This window comes from Anomaloglossus baeobatrachus, chromosome 2 (genome assembly GCF_048569485.1).
Source record: "Anomaloglossus baeobatrachus isolate aAnoBae1 chromosome 2, aAnoBae1.hap1, whole genome shotgun sequence".
Classification (NCBI taxonomy): domain Eukaryota; kingdom Metazoa; phylum Chordata; class Amphibia; order Anura; family Aromobatidae; genus Anomaloglossus; species Anomaloglossus baeobatrachus.
Window position 1 is genome coordinate 675,143,224 of NC_134354.1, and position 20,138 is coordinate 675,163,361.

At 46.6% G+C, this 20,138-nt stretch overlaps 1 protein-coding gene across 2 annotated transcripts in view; it reads left to right on the forward strand.

Annotated features, from left to right (window-relative positions):
- SENP1 (SUMO specific peptidase 1) overlaps window positions 1-15,106 on the forward strand; it is a 114,843-nt gene extending 99,737 nt beyond the window's left edge. For both annotated transcript variants that reach the window (XM_075337145.1, XM_075337146.1), the window contains exons 15-18: window positions 8,816-8,895; window positions 9,770-9,854; window positions 9,935-10,030; window positions 14,069-15,106. In XM_075337145.1, the coding sequence (XP_075193260.1) occupies window positions 8,816-8,895; window positions 9,770-9,854; window positions 9,935-10,030; window positions 14,069-14,131 (324 nt within the window). In that variant the 3' untranslated portion in view covers window positions 14,132-15,106. The remainder of the gene's footprint in view (window positions 1-8,815; window positions 8,896-9,769; window positions 9,855-9,934; window positions 10,031-14,068) is intronic.
- The last annotated feature ends 5,032 nt before the right edge of the window (window positions 15,107-20,138 follow it).

Below are 20,138 nucleotides of genomic sequence, written 5' to 3' on the forward strand. Positions count from 1 at the left end.
GAACGGACACAGGCTCTGGGAGACCCAGACAAGGGATTTCTGGCGACCACACACCCGCGTTAAGCGGGCGGTAAGCAGCACATTCGTGCTGGCCCCACTAGTGCCACAGTGTTATTTGGTGTACTTTTTCCTGTACCAGATATATCTATATATATATTGCACTGTAAGGTCGCTTCTTGGCTGTATACCCCTATTGCTCTGAGGAGACGACAACATGTCATCTGCAAAACGCAAGGGTGCCAAGACACAGGCTGTGAACGCTGCTTGTGCCGCTTGTGGGGCTAATCTACCGGCAGGTTACAATGACCCCCATTGTGTGCAATGTTCGGTCCCTGTGCCACTTCGTCAGCCGGAGCCTATGGTGGTAGTGGCCCAGGCAGAGTCGCCGGTGAACCCTGTCCCGGTGACGGGGACAGAGTTTGCTGTTTTTGCTGACAGGATGTCTGTCACTATGACAAAAATCCTAGAGACCTTGCAGGCCAGGCCAGTTACTCAGTCCATGGACACTGCTGCGGCAATGTTCCCCGGTCCCCCTCAGTTGGAGTTAATCAGTGCTTCAAGGGGGTCCCAGGCATCTCAGCCTGACGGCTCTGATTCGGATGACAGTCCCAGGCAGCCTAAGCGTGCTCGCTGGGAGAGACCCCCCACGTCATCACGCGGATCAGGGTCTCAGCGAGAAGAGTCTCTACATGATGAGACAGAGGAGGGTGATCAGGAGTCTAATCCTGAAACCGCTCTCAATCTGGATACTCCTGATGGTGACGCCATGGTAAATGACCTTATAGCGGCCATCAATAGACTGTTGGATATTTCTCCCCCAGCCCCTTCTGCAGAGGAGGCAGCTGCACAGCAGGAGAAGTTCCATTTCAGGTATCCCAAGCCTAAACTGAGTACTTTTCTGGACCACGCTGACTTCAGAGAATCAGTCCAGAAACACCATGCCTACCCAGATAAGCTTTTCTCCAAACGTCTTAAGGATACACGTTATCCCTTTCCCCCTGACGTGGTCAAACGCTGGACCCAGTGTCCAAAGGTGGATCCCCCAATCTCCAGGCTTGCAGCTAGATCCATAGTTGCAGTGGAAGATGGGGCTTCACTTAAAGATGCCAATGACAGACAGATGGACCTTTTGGTTAAAGTCTGTCTATGAAGCTATTGGCGCGTCGTTTGCTCCAGCATTCGCGGCCGTGTGGGCACTCCAAGCTATTTCAGCTGGCCTGGCACAGGTGGACTCTATCATATGTCCAGCAGTGCCGCGAGTAGCGTCCCTAACCTCGCAAATGTCTGCGTTTGCGACTTACGCTATCAACGCTGTCCTGGACTCTACAAGCCGTACCTCAATTGCGTCTGCCAACTCTGTTGTCTTGCGCAGAGCCTTGTGGTTAAAGGAATGGAAAGCGGATTCTGCTTCCAAAAAATGTTTAACCAGCTTGCCGCTATCTGTAGATAGACTGTTTGGTGAACAATTGGCTGAAATCATTAAGCAATCCAAGGGTAAGGACTCCTCCTTACCCCAGCCCAGATCAAGCAAACCTCAACAGAGGAAGTGGCAGTCGAGGTTTCGGTCCTTTCGAGGCTCCAGCAAGACCCATTTCTCCTCGTCCAAAGGGACTCAGAAGGAGCAAAGGAGCTCAGATTCCTGGCGGGCTCAGTCATGCCCCAAGAAAGCAACCGGAGGAACCGCTTCCAAGGCGGCTGCCTCATGACTTTCGGCCTCAGCCCTCCGCATCCTCGGTCGGTGGCAGGCTCTCCCGCTTTTGCGACATTTGGCTGCCACAGGTCAAAGACCGGTGGGTAGCAGACATTTTGTCTCACGGGTACAGGATAGAATTCAGTTCTCGTCCTCCGCCTCGGTTCTTCAGAACCTCCCCACATCCCGACCGAGCAGATGCCCTTCTGCAGGCGGTGTGCTCACTAAAAGCAGAAGGAGTGGTGATCCCTGTTCCTCTGCAGGAACAAGGGCAAGGTTTTTACTCCAATCTCTTCGTGGTTCCAAAAAAGGACGGCTCGTTCCGTCCTGTTCTGGACCTAAAGCTGCTCAACAAGCATGTGAACGCCAGGCGGTTCCGGATGGAATCCCTCCGCTCTGTCATTGCCTCAATGTCTCAAGGAGATTTCCTTGCATCAATAGACATCAAAGATGCTTATCTCCACGTGCCGATTGCTACAGAGCACCAACGTTTCCTACGTTTCGTGATAGGAGACGACCATCTCCAGTTCGTAGCTCTGCCATTTGGTCTGGCGACAGCCCCACGGGTTTTCACCAAGGTCATGGCGGCAGTGGTAGCAGTCTTGCATTCTCAGGGTCATTCGGTGATCCCTTACTTAGACGATCTACTTGTCAAAGCACCCTCTCAAGAGGCATGCCAACACAGCCTGAATGTTGCGCTGGAGACTCTCCAGACTTTCGGGTGGATCATCAACTTTTCAAGGTCAAACCTGGCACCGACTCAATCACTAACGTATCTTGGCATGGAGTTTCATACTCTCTCAGCGATAGTGAAGCTTCCGCTGGACAAGCAGCGGTCTCTACGGACAGGGGTGCAGTCTCTCCTTCAGGGTCAGTCGCACCCCTTAAGGCGCCTCATGCACTTCCTAGGGAAGATGGTGGCAGCAATGGAGGCAGTCCCGTTCGCGCAGTTTCATCTGCGTCCACTTCAATGGGACATTCTCCGCCAGTGGGACGGGAAGACAACTTCCCTAGACAGGAAAGTCTCCCTTTCTCAGACGGCCAAGGATTCTCTGCTATGGTGGCTCCTTCCCACCTCATTATCACAGGGAAGATCATTCCTGCCCCCATCCTGGGCAGTGGTCACGACAGACGCGAGTCTGTCAGGGTGGGGAGCAGTTTTTCTCCACCACAGGGCTCAAGGGACGTGGACTCAGCAGGAGTCCACCCTTCAGATCAATGTTCTGGAAATCAGGGCAGTGTATCTTGCCCTATTAGCCTTCCAGCAGTGGCTGGAAGGAAAGCAGATCCGAATTCAGTCGGACAACTCCACAGCGGTGGCATACATCAACCACCAAGGAGGGACACGCAGTCGGCAAGCCTTCCAGGAAGTCAGGCGGATTCTGATGTGGGTAGAGGAAAGAGCATCCACCATATCAGCAGTCCACATCCCGGGCGTAGAAAACTGGGAAGCAGACTTCCTCAGTCGCCAGGGCATGGACGCAGGGGAATGGTCCCTTCACCCGGACGTGTTTCAGGAAATCTGCCGCCGCTGGGGGGTGCCGGACGTCGACCTAATGGCGTCTCGGCACAACAACAAGGTCCCGACCTTCATAGCGCGGTCTCGCGATCAAAGAGCTCTGGCGGCAGACGCCTTAGTGCAAGATTGGTCGCAGTTCCGGCTCCCTTATGTGTTTCCACCTCTGGCACTCTTGCCCAGAGTGTTACGCAAGATCAGATCCGATTGCGGCCGCGTCATACTCGTCGCCCCAGACTGGCCGAGGAGGTCGTGGTACCCGGATCTGTGGCATCTCACGGTCGGCCAACCGTGGGCACTACCAGACCGTCCAGACTTACTGTCCCAAGGGCCGTTTTTCCATCGGAATTCTGCGGCCCTGAACCTGACTGTGTGGCCATTGAGTCCTGGATCCTAGCGTCTTCAGGATTATCCCAAGGGGTCGTTGCCACCATGAGACAGGCTAGGAAGTCCACTTCTGCTAAGATCTACCACAGAACGTGGAAGATTTTCTTATCCTGGTGCTCTGCACAAGGAGTATCTCCCTGGCCATTCGCGTTACCTGTCTTTCTTTCCTTCCTGCAATCTGGGTTGGAAAAGGGCTTGTCGCTCGGCTCCCTTAAAGGGCAAGTCTCGGCACTATCCGTGTTTTTTCAGAAGCGTCTAGCACGACTTTCTCAGGTGCGCACGTTCCTGCAGGGGGTTTGTCATATCGTACCTCCGTACAGGCGGCCGTTAGATCCGTGGGATCTAAACAAGGTCCTTGTTACTCTCCAGAAGCCGCCCTTCGAGCCTCTGAGGGATGTGTCACTTTCTCGACTCTCACAGAAAGTGGCCTTTCTGGTAGCGGTCACGTCTCTTCGGAGAGTGTCTGAACTAGCAGCGCTGTCATCCAAAGCTCCTTTCCTGGTGTTCCACCAGGACAAGGTAGTGCTGCGCCCCATTCAGGAGTTTCTCCCTAAGGTGGTATCCTCTTTTCATCTTAATCAGGATATCTCCTTGCCTTCCTTTTATCCGCATGCAGTTCATCGGTATGAAAAGGATTTACATTTGTTGGATCTGGTGAGAGCACTCAGAATCTACATTTCCCGCACGGCGCCCCTGCGCCGCTCGGATGCACTCTTTGTCCTTGTCGCTGGTAATCGCAAAGGGTCGCAGGCTTCCAAAGCCACCCTGGCTCGATGGATCAAAGAACCAATTCTTGAAGCCTACCGTTCTGCTGGGCTTCCGGTTCCATCAGGGCTGAAGGCCCATTCTACCAGAGCCGTGGGTGCGTCCTGGGCATTACGACACCAGGCTACGGCTCAACAGGTGTGCCAGGCAGCTACCTGGTCGAGTCTGCACACTTTCACCAAACATTATCGGGTGCATACCTATGCTTCGGCGGACGCCAGCCTAGGTAGAAGAGTCCTGCAGGCGGCAGATGCCTCCCCGTAGGGGAGGGCTGTCTTTGCAGCTCTAACATGAGGTATTTCTTTACCCACCCAGGGACAGCTTTTGGACGTCCCAATCGTCTGGGTCTCCCAATGGAGCGCCGAAGAAGAAGGGAATTTTGTTACTTACCGTAAATTCCTTTTCTTCTAGCTCCTATTGGGAGACCCAGCACCCGCCCTGTTGTCCTTCGGGATTTTTGGTTGTTTTTCGGGTACACATGTTGTTCATGTTGAATGGTTTTCAGTTCTCCGATGTTACTTCGGAGTGAATTTGTTTAAACCAGTTCTTGGCTTTCCTCCTTCTTGCTTTTGCACTAAAACTGGTGAGCCAGTGATCCCACTGGGGGTGTATAGCCAGAAGGGGAGGGGCCTTACACTTTTTAGTGTAATGCTTTGTGTGGCCTCCGGAGGCAGTGCTATACACCCAATCGTCTGGGTCTCCGAATAGGAGCTAGAAGAAAAGGAATTTACGGTAAGTAACAAAATTCCCTTCTTTTTGGGTCAGAAAGGGGGCACTATAATAACAGGGACCTTTCTAGAATGCAGCCCAGGAGCTGCAGAGGGGGAATCTGTTAGGTTTTAGTCGAAATTTCTGCTGACAGGTTCCCTTTAATTTTCCATTGGCTAAAACAAAACATTTCTATCTTTAGGATAGGTGATCAATATCTGATCAACACTCGCCCCCCCCGCCAATCAGCTGTTGTTTGCCAATGGCTGCCAAATATGCTCGTTTGCAGAGCAGATCTGCATAGCTCAACTATATTGTGGCCATATTGCAGTACTACAGATCCTCCTATTTAAGTAGGGGCGGATTAGCAGTACCCGGCTGTGGCCACTATACAGTTGTCAGTAATGCAGCTCCCAAACTTATCACTTCCAGCACCACCCTCTCGGTGGATGTGCCTGTGTATTACATATTCACTGATCTTGTATTGATGTCCTATTCTAAGTGTATTCCATAAATAAATATATAAAAGTTCTGGACTACCCCAATTAAAAACAAGTAACCATAAAATTTGTGGCAGACACCTGGACCTGAGAGAAACGGTCTTTGAAGCAGGAAGCCTTCATTGACCAAGTCAACAGATCGGGGTGCTCAGAGATCCTAATTTTTACTAGTAGAAGACAAAAAATGTTTAACTCCTTCACACTGCTTTTATTTTTATTTTCCATTGACCTAGCTGCATAAACGCTTGTTCTGACTTTTTTTTGCGGCAAAAGTTGTAGTTTTGAATGGCACCATTGATTCTAAAAAATAATGTGCTGCAAGACTGAAGAAATGTAGAGAGAAACTGCGATTCTTTGCAGTATGGATATGCATTCTCCCCCCCCCCCATTTTACTGTTTTATTGTACCAAAATATTTTGAGCAGACACTTACAGATGCAGCAATACAAGATATGAAGGCTTGGATAGAAAACTGGATCTTGGAATTAGATTATCTGTTCGGCGAAGAAGAAAAAATTACAGCTTTTTTTTTTTTTTTTTGGTTTAACTTTCCGGATATATAATAATTAATATATTATATTATATTATATTATATTATATTTCTCTTCTAAGAACCAGTATTCTATCAGTCTTAAGAATCTACATCTTGCTGCCTGGTTACCAAGAAGTGTGTTCTATGGAAAAAGGACTGTCTGATAGTCTATACCACACTCCAGGGAATAAATAACGATCTCTGCTTGATCCAGCATGCCCTAATCTACCTCAGATATTGGTCTTGCTAAAAGGGGGTCTTGACAAGGGCCTCTCTAAAAAATAAAGTACATTAAAAGCTCAAGTAGCTGCCTTGAGCTGGGTATATTTAAAGGCAACCTGTCAGGTTAAATATGCACCCAGAACTGCTCGTGGCAGGTTCCCTAATGGAGCCGACTAGCCAGGGGAACTAACGCCCAGGGAACTAGGCCCTTCGCTCATTAGCATATGGTAAAAGATCTTTAGAAATACTTTTTTCTAAAGATATCTTTATGCTAATATATACAGGCACAGTTAAGCCCCCGTCACATATAGCGACTTACCAGCGATCTCGAAAACGATGCGACCTTATAAGGATCGCTGGTAAGTCGCTGGTGAGATGTCACACAGTCAGACCTTACCAACGACTCAGTAACAATACAGGTCGCAGTAGCGACCTGTATAACTATCTCTGCTTCCATTGGGATCCTGTCACAGTGTCAAACACAGCGATGCGTCCTGCCCAGCAGGATATCTCCTTTGAAGAAAATGGTCCCAACCATTCAGCAACGACTAGCGATCTCACAGCAGGGGCCTGATCGCTGATGGGTGTCACACATAACGAGATCGCTGCTGCACGAAAACGGTGCGACGCAGAAACGATCTCATTAGCGATCTCGTTAGCGATCTCGTTGTGTGTGTGACTGGGCCTTAAGGCAGGGATTAACAATATGCACCCAGAACTGCTCGTGGTTGTAGGTGTATATTGGACTTGACAGATTCCCTTTAACCCCTTCAGCCCCCGGGCACTTTCCGTTTTTGCGTTTTGTTTTTTGCTCCTTTTCTTCCGAGAGCCGTAACTTTTTTATTTTTCCATCAATCTTGCCATATGAGGGCTTGTTTTTTGCGGGACGAGTTGTACTTTTAAATGAAACCATAAGTTTTACCATATAGTGTACTGGAAAACGGCAAAAAAAATCCAAGTGCGGAAAAATTGCAAAAAAAGTGGGATTGTACAATAGTTTTTGGGATATTTTATTCACCGTGTTCACTATATGGTAAAACTGATGTGTGGGTATGATGCCTCAGGTCGGTGCGAGTTTATAGACACCAAACATGTATAGGTTTACTTGTATCTAAGGGGTTAAAAAAAATTCACAAGCTTGTCCGAAAAACGTGGCGCACGTTTTGCGCCATTTTCCAAAACCCGTAGCGTTCTCATTTTTCAGGATCTGAGGCTCAGTGATGGCTTATTTTTTGCGTCTCGACCTGACGTTCTTAACGGTACCATTTTTGCGCAGATGCTACGTTTTGATCGCCTGTTATTGCATTTTGCGCAAAATTTGCGGCGACCAAAAAACGTAATTTTGGCGTTTGGAATTTTTTTGCCGCTACACCGTTTACTGATCAGATTCATTGATTTTATATTTTGATAGATCGGGCATTTCTGAACGTGGCGATACCAAATATGTGTGTATTTTTTATTTTTTTAACCCTTTAATTTTCAATGGGGTGAAAGGGGGGTGATTTGAACTTTTAGGTTTTTTTATTTTTTTTAAATTTTTAAAACTTTTTTTTTTTTTTTACTTTTTTTTTTATTTTACTAGTCCCCCTAGGGGGCTATTGCGATCAGCAATCCGATCGCTCTATCTGCAGATCTCAGCTACAGAGCTGAGAACTGCAGATTTGCTGCTTCACTTTCAATGCCGGCTGTATTCCGGCATTGAGAGGAAGTGACTCATGTTAGCCACAGGCGTCATCACATGACCCTGTGCTACCATGGCAACCGCCGAAAGTCACGTGATCATGTCACGTGACTTCCGGCGGGGGCGGGGTAAGTCACTGTCATGGCGGCGCCCATATACATATCGCTGCCAAGACTTTGGCAGCGAAATGTAAGGGGTTAATGGCCGCGGGTGGAAGCGATTCCACCCGCGGCTAGCAGGCACACATCAGCTGTTGATAACAGCTGATATGTGCGCGTCTCGCCGCCGCCCGCCGGCGGCAGGGGGCGGGGCTTACCGGGACACGATCCATGACGTATCTAGTACGTCATGGGTCGTTAAGGGGTTAAATCCATTGAGAATTTGCAAGGGGATAAAAAACCTTTATATATTTCTCCTGCGTGGGACCTGTACTTGGATTCCAAAGGACTTTTTGTTAAACCTGAAAGAACAATTTCTTACTCTCAAAGTGGTCCTCCTAGTTGCGGTCATGACGGTATGAAGTGTAAGGGATATCTAATCTAGTAATTAAGTGTAACATTGTTAGGAAACAAAAGTTGAATTGCTGCGGTGTTTCATTCTGGACATAACCAGCAGTGCCTTCTGTTTCTCGGGGTTTAGCTGGTCATATATTTGTCTGCATATAAAACCTTATTTGTGTTTGTGACATGACTTTGGGATTAGAACAAATATATTCTAGATTGAACGTAACACTACATTTTATTTATTTATTTAATTATTTATTTTAATATAGAAAGTAAGATATTAGTTGTAATTTCAGTATTTCACTCTTACAGGTGGTGGATTTTAGGAAAAAAACTGTAACCTACTATGACTCTATGGGTGGACTTAATAATGAAGCATGTAGAATATTACTGTAAGTAACACGTACTCTTAGTGATGATGACCTAGTATCATTCCCTATTCTGGACCCTCCATTGTGAACCGTAGTTTCATGTAAACCGAAATTATGCTATCTGTTCTGCCATGAAAAGACAATCTGTGCAGCCTTGTTTTGGGTTTTTATATTGCCGCTGGATTTATCACTAATAAGGACTACATAAAGCAGTTTTCTGAAGAACCTTGTATAATGTTGGAACGTCTGCATGAGTTATAGGTCCTACTGGGAAATTGAGTGAATTGGATTCAACTGTAGGAAATGTGGAATTGAAGACATTTTGGTATTAGAATTATATTTATAATTTGTTTTCAACCTCCAGGGTCTGAATATTAAACTTTAGGACAGACAATCTGTAATTGTTGGGGAGCTTCACTTATGTTTGATTGTCCCCTCTGTGCTTTACCCGGCACAGCCCCTTGCTTTTAGTAGCGGCTATGGCTGCTCAATCCTAATGAATGGGACAAAGCTGTAACAAATGAATACCAAATGAAAACCAGTCTCGGAGGCTATTAAAATAGTGTGTGATGCATCAAGGGAACACAACTCATCGCAGATGACCACAGCATGTTGGCACAGATATTGGTGAGGGTCCACCTCTAGGAACCCACACCCATTTATTTTGACTGTATCCTAACTTGAAAACACCATAAAACCTCTAACTTTACAGGTTCTGAGTTGGTAACACTACAAATAAAATTCATATTCATCCCCTTATATGTTAATTTGATACATGTGGTGCATCATCACGTTGTGGATCCACCAATGAAGTTAGGTTCTGTTATAAACAATTGTGGTGGTGGTCTGCTTTTCTCTAGGTGTTTACAGCTATACTTTGTGTTCCCCTTATTAGGCAGTATTTAAAGCAAGAAAGCCAAGATAAGAAAGGCATTTCCTTTGATACTAATGGATGGCACCTGAGCAGCAGGGCATGCAACGTAAGTTTTGGGATTAATATAGTAAAAATAAAAAAGGTTTCAGATTCTCTAATGCTTTTTGTGATTCATGTATATTGTAGGAGATTCCCCAACAAATGAATGGTAGTGATTGTGGAATGTTTGCCTGCAAATATGCCGATTACATTACCAAAGAGAAGCCCATCACCTTCACACAGGTATGCTCATTGGATTATGCACTGAAGGTGCTAAACACTGACATTACTCAGCTCATGCCTCATCTCTCCATCCTCCTTACACTACAGCTATACTTTGACATTTGTTGCACTACTATAAGGCTATGTGCACACGCTGCGTTTTTTTGACGCTGCGTTTTTGTGCGTTTTTGGCAGCTAAAAACGCACAAAAACGCACCTGCGTCGAAAAAACGCGGCAAAAAACGCACGCGTTTTGCCGCGATTTGGTGCGTTTTTTTGCTGCGTTTTGCTGCGTTTTTGCTCACTGCGTCCTTATGCGTTTTTTATCAGTGAACAAAAAAAAAAAGGTCTGATGTCATTTCCTTCTTCAATGTGTTCTTCATTCTCCACTAGTGTATGCAGAAGAGCAGACAGCTGCAGAACTACAAGGCTCAGCATCCTCGATCCAATAGTGTATGCAGGACAGCAGACAGCAGCTGTCGAACTACAAGGCTCAGCATCCTCCATCCAATAGTGTATGCAGAAGAGCAGACAGCAGCTGTCGAACTACAAGGCTCAGCATCCTCCTTCCAGGACTGTATGCAGGATTTCTTTGCCCCCCCAAAAAAAAAATGACGTGGGCTTCGCCATATTTTTGTATGCTAGCCGGGTACAGCAGGCAGGTACGGGCTGCCCCCAACCCCCAGCTGCCTATTTGTACCCGGCTGGGAACCAAAAATATAGGGAAGCCCTTTTTTTTTTAAATTATTTCATGAATTTCATGAAATAATTTTAAAAAAAAATGACGTGAGCTTCACCCCATTTTTGAGTCCAGCCGGGTACAACTAGGCAGCTGGGGATTGGAATCCACAGTGCAGGGTGCCCATGCTTTCTGGGCACCCCCGCTGTGAATTGCAGTCCCGCAGCCACCCCAGAAAATGGCGCTTTCATAGAAGCGCCATCTTCTGGCGCTGTATCCAACTCTTCCGGCTGCCCTGATGCCGGGTGGCTAGCCAGGTAATAATGGAGTTAGGGCTAGCTGTATATTATCAGCTAGCCCTAAGCCCGAAATTCATGGTGTCACGCCAATATTAGACATGGCCACCATGAATTTCTAGTAAAGATAAAAAAAAAACACAACACAGAAAAATATTTTTATTAGAAATAAAACACAACACAATTAGTGACTCCATCTTTATTGAAATAAACCCCCCTCCGCAGTAATCCTGGGTCAGGGTCCCGCGCCGTCCAATCAGGATCCAATATCATCTGATCGGTTTGCTGGAAGGCAAAGCGATCAGATGATGTGTCAGGTTAAAGGATGTGAATCCCATCACACATCAGCTGATTGTATAAAAGCCGGTTATACAATCAGCTGATGCATCAGTAGAAAAAAAAAAAAAAATAATACTCACTTATGTGCTGAATTACCGGCAGCTCCCGGAGCGATGGGGCAGGAGTCTGATCCTGTCCGATCGCTGCAGCAGCTGCCGGTAATCAGGGATGAAGTCTCCTGACGCATCCGCTGATACCGGCCAGGCGCCCGCGTCAGCCCGAGACTCGATCAGCTGATGCGTCAGGTGACTGCATCAGGTGATCCATCGCCAGGTCCTGCAAGCAAGGTCCTGCCCCGGGGAGACTGCACACAGCCGGAGCGGGAGCGGCGATACCGTGACAGGAGCTGGGAGCGGGCATGGCACCGCGAGGCTGCAGACAGGTGAGTATAACTTTTTTTTTTTTTATTCTACTGTTAACTTTTGTTTTCGCAGCCGCTTCCACCTCCTGCCTGTACATGGCGCCGCACGGCAGCATACATGCACAGGACGGGAGGTGGACGCGGCGGTGACGGTACCGGGAGGATTCATGCTTCTGTCTATACTGACAGAAGGAATCCTCTTCCTGTACACGTCACTTTACTACCCACCTCCTGCGCTTATAGCTGCGTTTTTGGTCTTAGAAACGCACCAAAACGCAGCTATTTGCGTTTCTCATTGCGTCTTTCAACATCCCATTGAACTCAATGGATGAAAAGCGCAGTGAAAAACGCGGGAATAATTGACATGCTGCGTTTTTGTGGTCACCACAAAAACGCAGCTGAAAAAAAACGCTGTGTGGGGACAGCAAAAATGAAAACTCATAGACTTTGCTGGGGAAGCAAAGTCATGCAGTTTTGAGGCCAAAAACGTACCCGAAAAACGCGCAAAAACGCCGAGAAAAACGCACCGTGTGCACATAGCCTAAACATCGAAAAAGACAACAGTCCAGATAAGACTCACCGCAAATGGAAATCAGGTCCTTCTATACATATAAAGTGTAGTCCTCATATACACTGCAGCCCCATGCAGAAAAATGCAGAAAATTATGTTCCCAAAGGAAAAATATGAGGATAACACCAAATATTCCTTTTTACTTAGACCTGGTTAAAAACAGCCATCTCTGCTTGTGAAAACCGTTCCTCTGGTCTTTCTGCTGTAAGGATCAGTGCTACATGTCTGTGACTTGCTGTTACGTAACTATATTAAAGATGTAATTTTGCTGCAACGCACCAGGGCAAATCGGGAAGAGCCGGGTACAGTCCCAGAACTGTCGCATCTAATGTATGCAGCAATTCTGGGCGGCTGCTGGCTGATATTGTTAGGCTGGGGGGCTCCCCATAACGTGGAGCTCCCCATCCTGAGAATACCAGCCTTCAGCCGTATGGCTTTATCTGGCTGGTATTAAAATTGGGGGGGGACCGCACGCCATTTTTTTTAATTTATTTATTTCACTACACAGTATAGACCCGCCCACCGGCTGCTGTGATTGGTTGCAGTGAGACACCGGTCACTCAGCGTGGAGGCGTGTCTCACTGCAACCAATCATAGGCGCCTGTGGGCGGGGAAAGCAGGGAATACGAGATTGTTTAATGAGCGGCCGGCTTTTTCAAAATAGTAAAAGCCGCCGCAGCAGTGAGAAAGCCGTGCAGCGCCGCGCCGGGGATCGGTGAGTATGAGAGGGGTGCTAACTTCAGTCACTCAGGAGATTAGCGGTCACCGGTGAGTCCTTCACGGGTGACCGCTAATCAGGACGCGGCACAGACAGAGCCGCAGCATGACAATGAAGTCGGGTGAAGTTCACCCGAGTTCATTCTGATTGTGCGGCTCTGTCTGTGTCTGCTGTCATCTGCCATTAAGCTCTGCTACATGGCTGTCTGTGTCTGCTGTCAGCGGCCATGTAGCAGCGCTGAATGGCAGATGACATAGTAAAAAATACGCATTACACACGCTAGTAAAATCATTAATTTATTCAGAAAAAGCATCGCACTTGCGTTGCACTCGGACCTAACGTGAACTAAAATCAGCTGAGTTTTTTTCAGCCCAGTCGGACCGATTTTACTCGCATAGATGTGTTTCCACCCTCAGATTGAGAGCTTGTGACCATTAACTCTGATGTAAAGTCAATCAGGAGCTGCAGTCAGAAGGTTGTAGGGCCAGGACGAGCAGAAGACTGCAGCTTCTAAGTATTTCATTAGGGGCAATGAATCGATATTAGTGATATCACTTCGGAGGTGAAATTTAAAAAATTACTGGGGTAGTCATTTAATATCAAACTAGTATGAAAGTTTCATCTTAATTCCACCCAGTGTCACAAGTGTCGATCATATAGAAAAATGACAATCGTTATTACTAAAGTATTGCGGGGGCTCAGACCTGGTGACATCCAGGCCGGAATGTTGCTTTATGGGAATCTGTCAGCAGCTTTTTGCTACCTCATCTGAGAGCAGCATGATGTAGGCAAAGATTCTGAAACTAACCATTTTTAACTTTGATTACTGGGTGCAGCCATTCTGACATTATCTAAGTGAGTTTAGCAGAGCTGGGGCAGCTTTCCTTGCCCACACCAGGCTTTCATTAGAGATTTTGCATTGACTGAGGTGTGAATCACAGTAGTAATCCTTGCAACATGTTGTCCTCTGCTTACATAATATAATCCTGCTGACAGATTCTCTTTAACGCAGCAAATTGTAATTTGGATATTTTCCCTGATAAGTTTACTTTTGACTTGAACCTTTTTATAATTTCCACACTTTCTGTTTTACAGAATCACATGCCCTATTTTAGAAAACGAATGGTTTATGAAATTATTCACCAGAAATTGCTTTGATGGTGTCAGTATCCTACCAGTGAAGGATTGGTCAATCTTCAGAGCTAAACATGGACCAAGAAATAAGTGCATTTTCACACACTTACGATTGTACAAAAAAGCTAGCACTGTTATTTATGACAGATCTTATCTATAGTTCCCTGGTTGCCAATGTCTTTGACTTTTTTATATTATTTAAGAAAGACATTCTGATATCTCAATTTAAAGTTACTACCGGTTTGTAATTTTGATACCTTTACTAGAAAGAAGCGAACATCTGCTTTAAACACTGTCCTCTAACACGACTGACTGTACAGTTTTCTTCACGTTTTCTGGAGTGGCATTGAACGACCTCTACATAAAATGACCTGGCGCTCGCTGCATGTGTCATTTTGGCATATTTTGCTAACAATTGTTTTTTTTTTTTTTGTTTCTTTTGTACTTTGTAAAAGAAGAAATTTATATTTTACATCATTGTAAAGTACTGTTTTATATAAATGTACCGAAGTATCACATCCACTTTTTTTTCTGGTTTCTACTTTTATATTGTAAAAAAACACAAAAGGTAGATTTACTAAAGAATGTCAATTAACTGTGTACCATATTTGTACTTTATTATATATCCTCTCCTATCTGTATCCTCGTACTGGTATCCTTTAGTATCTGGGCTACCTCAGTTCTATATCTGCTTTTATAGCAGCTCAGTATGGGCAAGGCAATTATTGCTTTCAGTAATTGTCTAAAACTGAACTTCACTTGTGGAACAGATTTAGGGGGCTATTGACGGCTTACAAGCATTATTCTGGCAAAGATACCATTTTTCTTACTCAAAGGGTTTCCTTTATGATGTTCTTGCTGTTTAGAAAATGTTTTCTATACATCAGTCCAGAAGTTACAGCCGTGCATAAATCTGGTTTGTATCCTCAGTCTGTCATTTACGTGGCTGTTTGTTTTTCTTTTTTTTTAATTTAAATAAAAAAATGTTTTTGTAACCTGTGTAGATGTACAGTGTTCCTAAAATTAATATTTTCTCTATAAAAATAATGAATAAAGGTATTAATTTGTAATTCAACATAACATTTGGCTAAAACACGTTTCATAGCCAAAGACTATGGTGTGCTATTGCTTCGTCACAGCATAACTGGAGTGAATATGGTTGTTTTGCTACCCACAAATTTTCATGAACATTAACAATTTGGATTTTTCACAACTTTTGTTATGGCCAAATTTACCTTGAAGCCCCAATCGAAATGATCCAGCCCTGGTGCTGTTTAATTTTTGTAGAAATGTTAGTCTCAAGTGGGGGCTTTTTACCATAGGAAAGCACAATGCACAATGCACACTGCTAAATAATTTCCTCTATAGGGTGTCTGTCATTCAAAAACTCTATTTTCTCTCTCTCGCCTTATTGGGGAACACAGGACCATAGGTATATGCTGCTGTTGCCAGGAGGTTGACACTATGCAAAACTTAAGAAAAAAATTTAGCTCCTACTCCGCAGTATATACCCTTTGACTGACCAGGAAGTAAGCCAGTTTTTTGCTTAGTTTCCTAGGAGGTGGACATAGACCTGTTTCTCAGGCTCTTTTTCGTTTGTTTTTTTTTTCTTTTTATCTTTTTGGGCATGGTCCTAGACACCAAGTCCAGGTATTTCTACCAGAGGAGAAACTGTTCTCCCTGTGTCAGGCCATTCAAGTCCTTCGGCGAAGGTGCTGCCTTCCTCTGCGGTTCGCAATGAGGATTTTGGGAAAGATGCTGGTGGCAATGGAAGCCGTCCCGTTCCCTCAATTTCACCTTCGCCTTCTTCAACTGGCTCTCCTTTCACAGTGGGACAAGAATCTGGCGTCTCTCGACCGCCCTGTTTGTCTTCCCAGAGGGTGATTCACTCCCTTCTCTGGTGGACTCATTGCTCCCCCAAGGGAGATCCTTCCTTCCGATTTATGGCACATAGTCACGACAGATGCCAGTCTGAGATTGGGGAGCAGTGTTCAGTCTTCACACGGTTCAGGTCGCTGGTCTTGTCCGGAACGCTCCCTCCCGATCAACATCCTTGAACTAAGGGCCATATTTCTGGCCCTTCAACAGTTGCTTCCGCTGCCTTCAGAGCTCTCGGTTCAAATTCAGTTTGACAACGCCACCACAGTGGCATATATAAATAATCAGGGAGGGACCCGCAACATAGCAGTGATGGAAGAAGTCTCAAAGATCCTTCTTGGGCAGAGAGGCATGTCTCTGCCATCTCCGCAGTTCACATCCCAGAGTAGAAAACTGGGCTGTGGATTTACTAAGCCGACACAAGGTCTGGCAGCGGCAGAGTGGTCCCTCCACAACGAGGTTTTCCAACAGATCTGTCTAAGGTGGGGTCCTCCGGACGTGGATCTTATGGCATCTTGTGAAGATGTCAAGGTTCACGCCTTCATGGCCCACTCCCGTGACCCGCAGCCAATAGGTTCCAACGCCCTGGTCCTACCGCGGTCCCACTTTTGGCTCCCTTACATATTTCCTCCGCTTCCCCTCATCCCGTGGGTGATCAAGAAGGTCAAGTCGGAAGGAGTCTCTGTGATACTAGTTGCTCCCAACTGCCCCATGAGGGCCTGGGACTCGGAACTCGTCCAGCTACTAGGAGACCACTCCCTGGCGGCTTCCCGACGGCCCATATCTTCTGTCGCAGGGGCTGATTTGCCACCAGAACTCTGCTCGACTATGTTTGATGGCATGGCTGTTGAATCCTGTATTTTAGCAAAGACCGGTCTCACTTCCTGAGTCATTTCCACTATGATTAATACTAGAAAACCCTCCTCGGCTCGCATTTATCATAGAACCTGGAGATTGTATCCCTCTCTTGGTGTGAGCAACATGGAAAGTCGACGCTTTCCCTTTCTTTGCCCAACATCCTGACTTTTTTGCAGGTAGGACTGAATTTAAGTACCCTCAAGGGACAGATTTCAGCACTTTCATTTTTTTTTATTTTTTATTTTTTCCCCCATAAGCAGCTGGCTATTTGACTTCAGATTCGTACCTTTCTTCAGGGGATAGCCCATCTGGTAACCCCCTATAATCTGCCCCTACATCCATGTTACCTTAATCTGGTCTAAGGAGTCCCTCTATAAATGGCTTTCGAATCTCTGCGAGACGTCTCTTTCCTTTCTTTCCTGGAAAGTCACCTTTTTGGTGGCTATCACATCAGGGAGGTCAGTTTTGGAACTGGCGTCTCTTTCCTGCCGTCTTCCCTACCTGGTTTTACACCAGGACAAGGTGGTTCTTTGGCCCTCAGTCGTTTCTCCCTAAGGTAGTTTCTCCTTTTCATCTAAATGAGGAGATTGCCTTGCCTTAATTCTGTCCTGCTCCGGTTTATTCCTTTTGAGAAGTCCCTGCATAATCTAGATCTTGTCAGAGCTCTGAGGATCTATATATCGCGAACCGCACCCTGCCGCAAGTCAGACGCGCTCTTTCTTCAGGAAGGCCACACAAAAGGTGCCTCAGCCTTGAAATCTACAATTGGTTGTTGGATTAGGTCAGCTATCTGAGAGGCATACAGGGTAAAAGGCGACGCCCTTCCAGGAGGGGTGAAAGCTCATCCCACCCGTGCTTCTTTGGCTGTTCGCCATCACGCTTCGGCGGCTCAACTTTGCAAGGAGGCTACCTAGTCCAGCATCCACACGTTCACCAGGTTCTACAGAGTATATACGCAGGCATCGGCGGATGCTGCCCTGGGCAGACAAGTCTTGCAGGCGGCGGTGGCTCACATCTGACTCAGAGAAACCCCGGTTTCAGTTATTACCTACCTTTTTATAGTTAAGGCCAGGAAAACAACTGACCATTATCAAGTTGTTAATGGTTTGGTTCCCATCCAGGGACTGCTTTAGGACATCCCATGGTCCTGTGTCCCTCAATAAGGCGTGAGAGAAAGTAATATTTTTGTCTACTCACCGTAAAATCTTTTTCTCTGAGCCTTCATTGGGGCACACAGCACCTGCCCTGTTTTGGTTTAGACATTTTTCCTTATGCTTTGCATAATCTGCAGCTAAAGCCTCTCCTACTACTACTTTAACACTAATCTGGCTTACTTCCTGGTCAGTCAGAAGGTTTATACTGCAGAGGAGGAGCTAACTTTTTTTTCCTTAAGTTTTGCATAGTGTCCACCTCCTGGCAACAGCAGCAAATAGCTATGGCCTCTTTCCCCCCATAAAGGCTGGGATTTTATGGTGAATACACAATTCTTACTTTCCAGCTCACCCTCATGACAGCACCACAGGACTTGTCTCTGTTGAGATCAGAGGACAAGCAAAACACACGATGTTAAAAGCCCCTCCCACCCCAACCTCCTCAGTGTTTTTCCTGTCCCTGTACAGGATGGATGGATGCAAAAGCATTGTGGCTACTCAGCAGGAATGTAAAGGATTGGGGGGGCTTTGTTCTCTTCTTCTCGAGGAGAGGTTGCTTAAGTGTGCCAGTAGAGCAGAAGAGGCTTCTGGTCTTTGCCGCTTCCCTCTGCGAAAGGGCTCTTAACATCTTGCCGCTGGACCACATGATACTTCTGGACACGCGTGCGTTTCATCCTGGAACGCACTGCGGAGCATGTGTACTAGATCTGACACTCAACTTCCATTTCTGGTTCAGGAGGATGCACCAGAGTGGCGTGCGTTTCTCAATGGAATGCAGAAAGGCAGTATCCGCACCAGGCATCCCCAAGGACAGGTAATATATACGTGTGGGATGAGGAGGTAGTTTGTCCGTGTGTCTGCGTATGGTTAGGTACAGTGATCTATTGACCAACGCAGTGCAGATGGAGGAAGCTACCTGCTCAGACTCCGTCCCAGATTTGCCCCAGGTCCATGTAACTGCTAGTGGCTAGGAATTAGCCCTCCCAGAGATTGAATATGTCTGAGTCCCTTGTATGTTTTATTTAGGGTAGAGGTTTCTCGACAGGGTCTGGTACCATCCCCAAAAAGATGAAAATCGGGGAGACAAAGGTGTGCAAAGAGATGAGGAAATCGGGGAGACATTGGTGTGCAGCTGAGAACTGCCAGAGGCCTCCTTGAAAAAACTCTGTGGCCTCTTGGATAAAAAAAAAAAGATTGCTCTACGAACACTATCTTCTTTCCTGACTGATATCCAATCAATGATTAGGGAGGAGGTACAGGCAACAATTTCCAGTGTAATCCTGCCACAAGAATCGTGGACTGTTCCCTGCAATAGGCACAGATGGGAGAAGGATGAATCCACTGAGGAGGAGGACCGGTCCATTGATTTGGAATCAGAGTTTGAGGATGAGGTCCTGGAAGGGACACCGTAAGGCTATGTGCGCACGTTGCGTAAATACATGCAGTTACGCTGCGCTTTGTAGCGCAGCGTAACTACATGCGTCCTGCGTCCCCTGCACAGTCTATGGAGATTGTGCAGGGGCCGTGCGCACGTGGCGTCTTAGAGCGCAGCGCTTCGGTTGCTGCCCGAAGCGCTGCGTTCTAAGAAGTGACATGTCCCTTCTTCCGTGCGCTTTGTCGGCAGCTCCTGCTCTGTCTATGGCAGGAGCTGCAGGCAGAGCGCATGGAATCGGCTTTTTTATTTTTTCTCTACGGACATTTTCTGCAGCGATTTGAAGCGCACGTGTGCTCTTCAGATCGCTGCAGAAATTTCTGCAGGGCTAGTACGCAACGTGCGCGCACAGCCTAAAAAGAGATTGCTCTTTTCATCAGACAACACAGACTAGCTCCTGAGAGAAGCCTGAAAGACCATGAACATGGAGGAGACTGAAAACCCCCGATCAGTTCAAAATAAAATATTTGGGGAACTCTGTTCACTTGGGATGACTATTTTGGGACTAGACATATATGAGTGGAAGATGCCGAAAAAAAGTTGATGATTCCGCGAGACATTAGCGTACATCTCCCCTTCCAACACGACGACATCCAGACTTGGAAGGATGCTCCCAAAATTGATGTCCAGTGGCTAATGTGGCTAGGAAGACATCGATACCCTTTGAGGGCTTGTTTGCCCTGAGTGAACCCATGGACAGGAAGGCAGATGG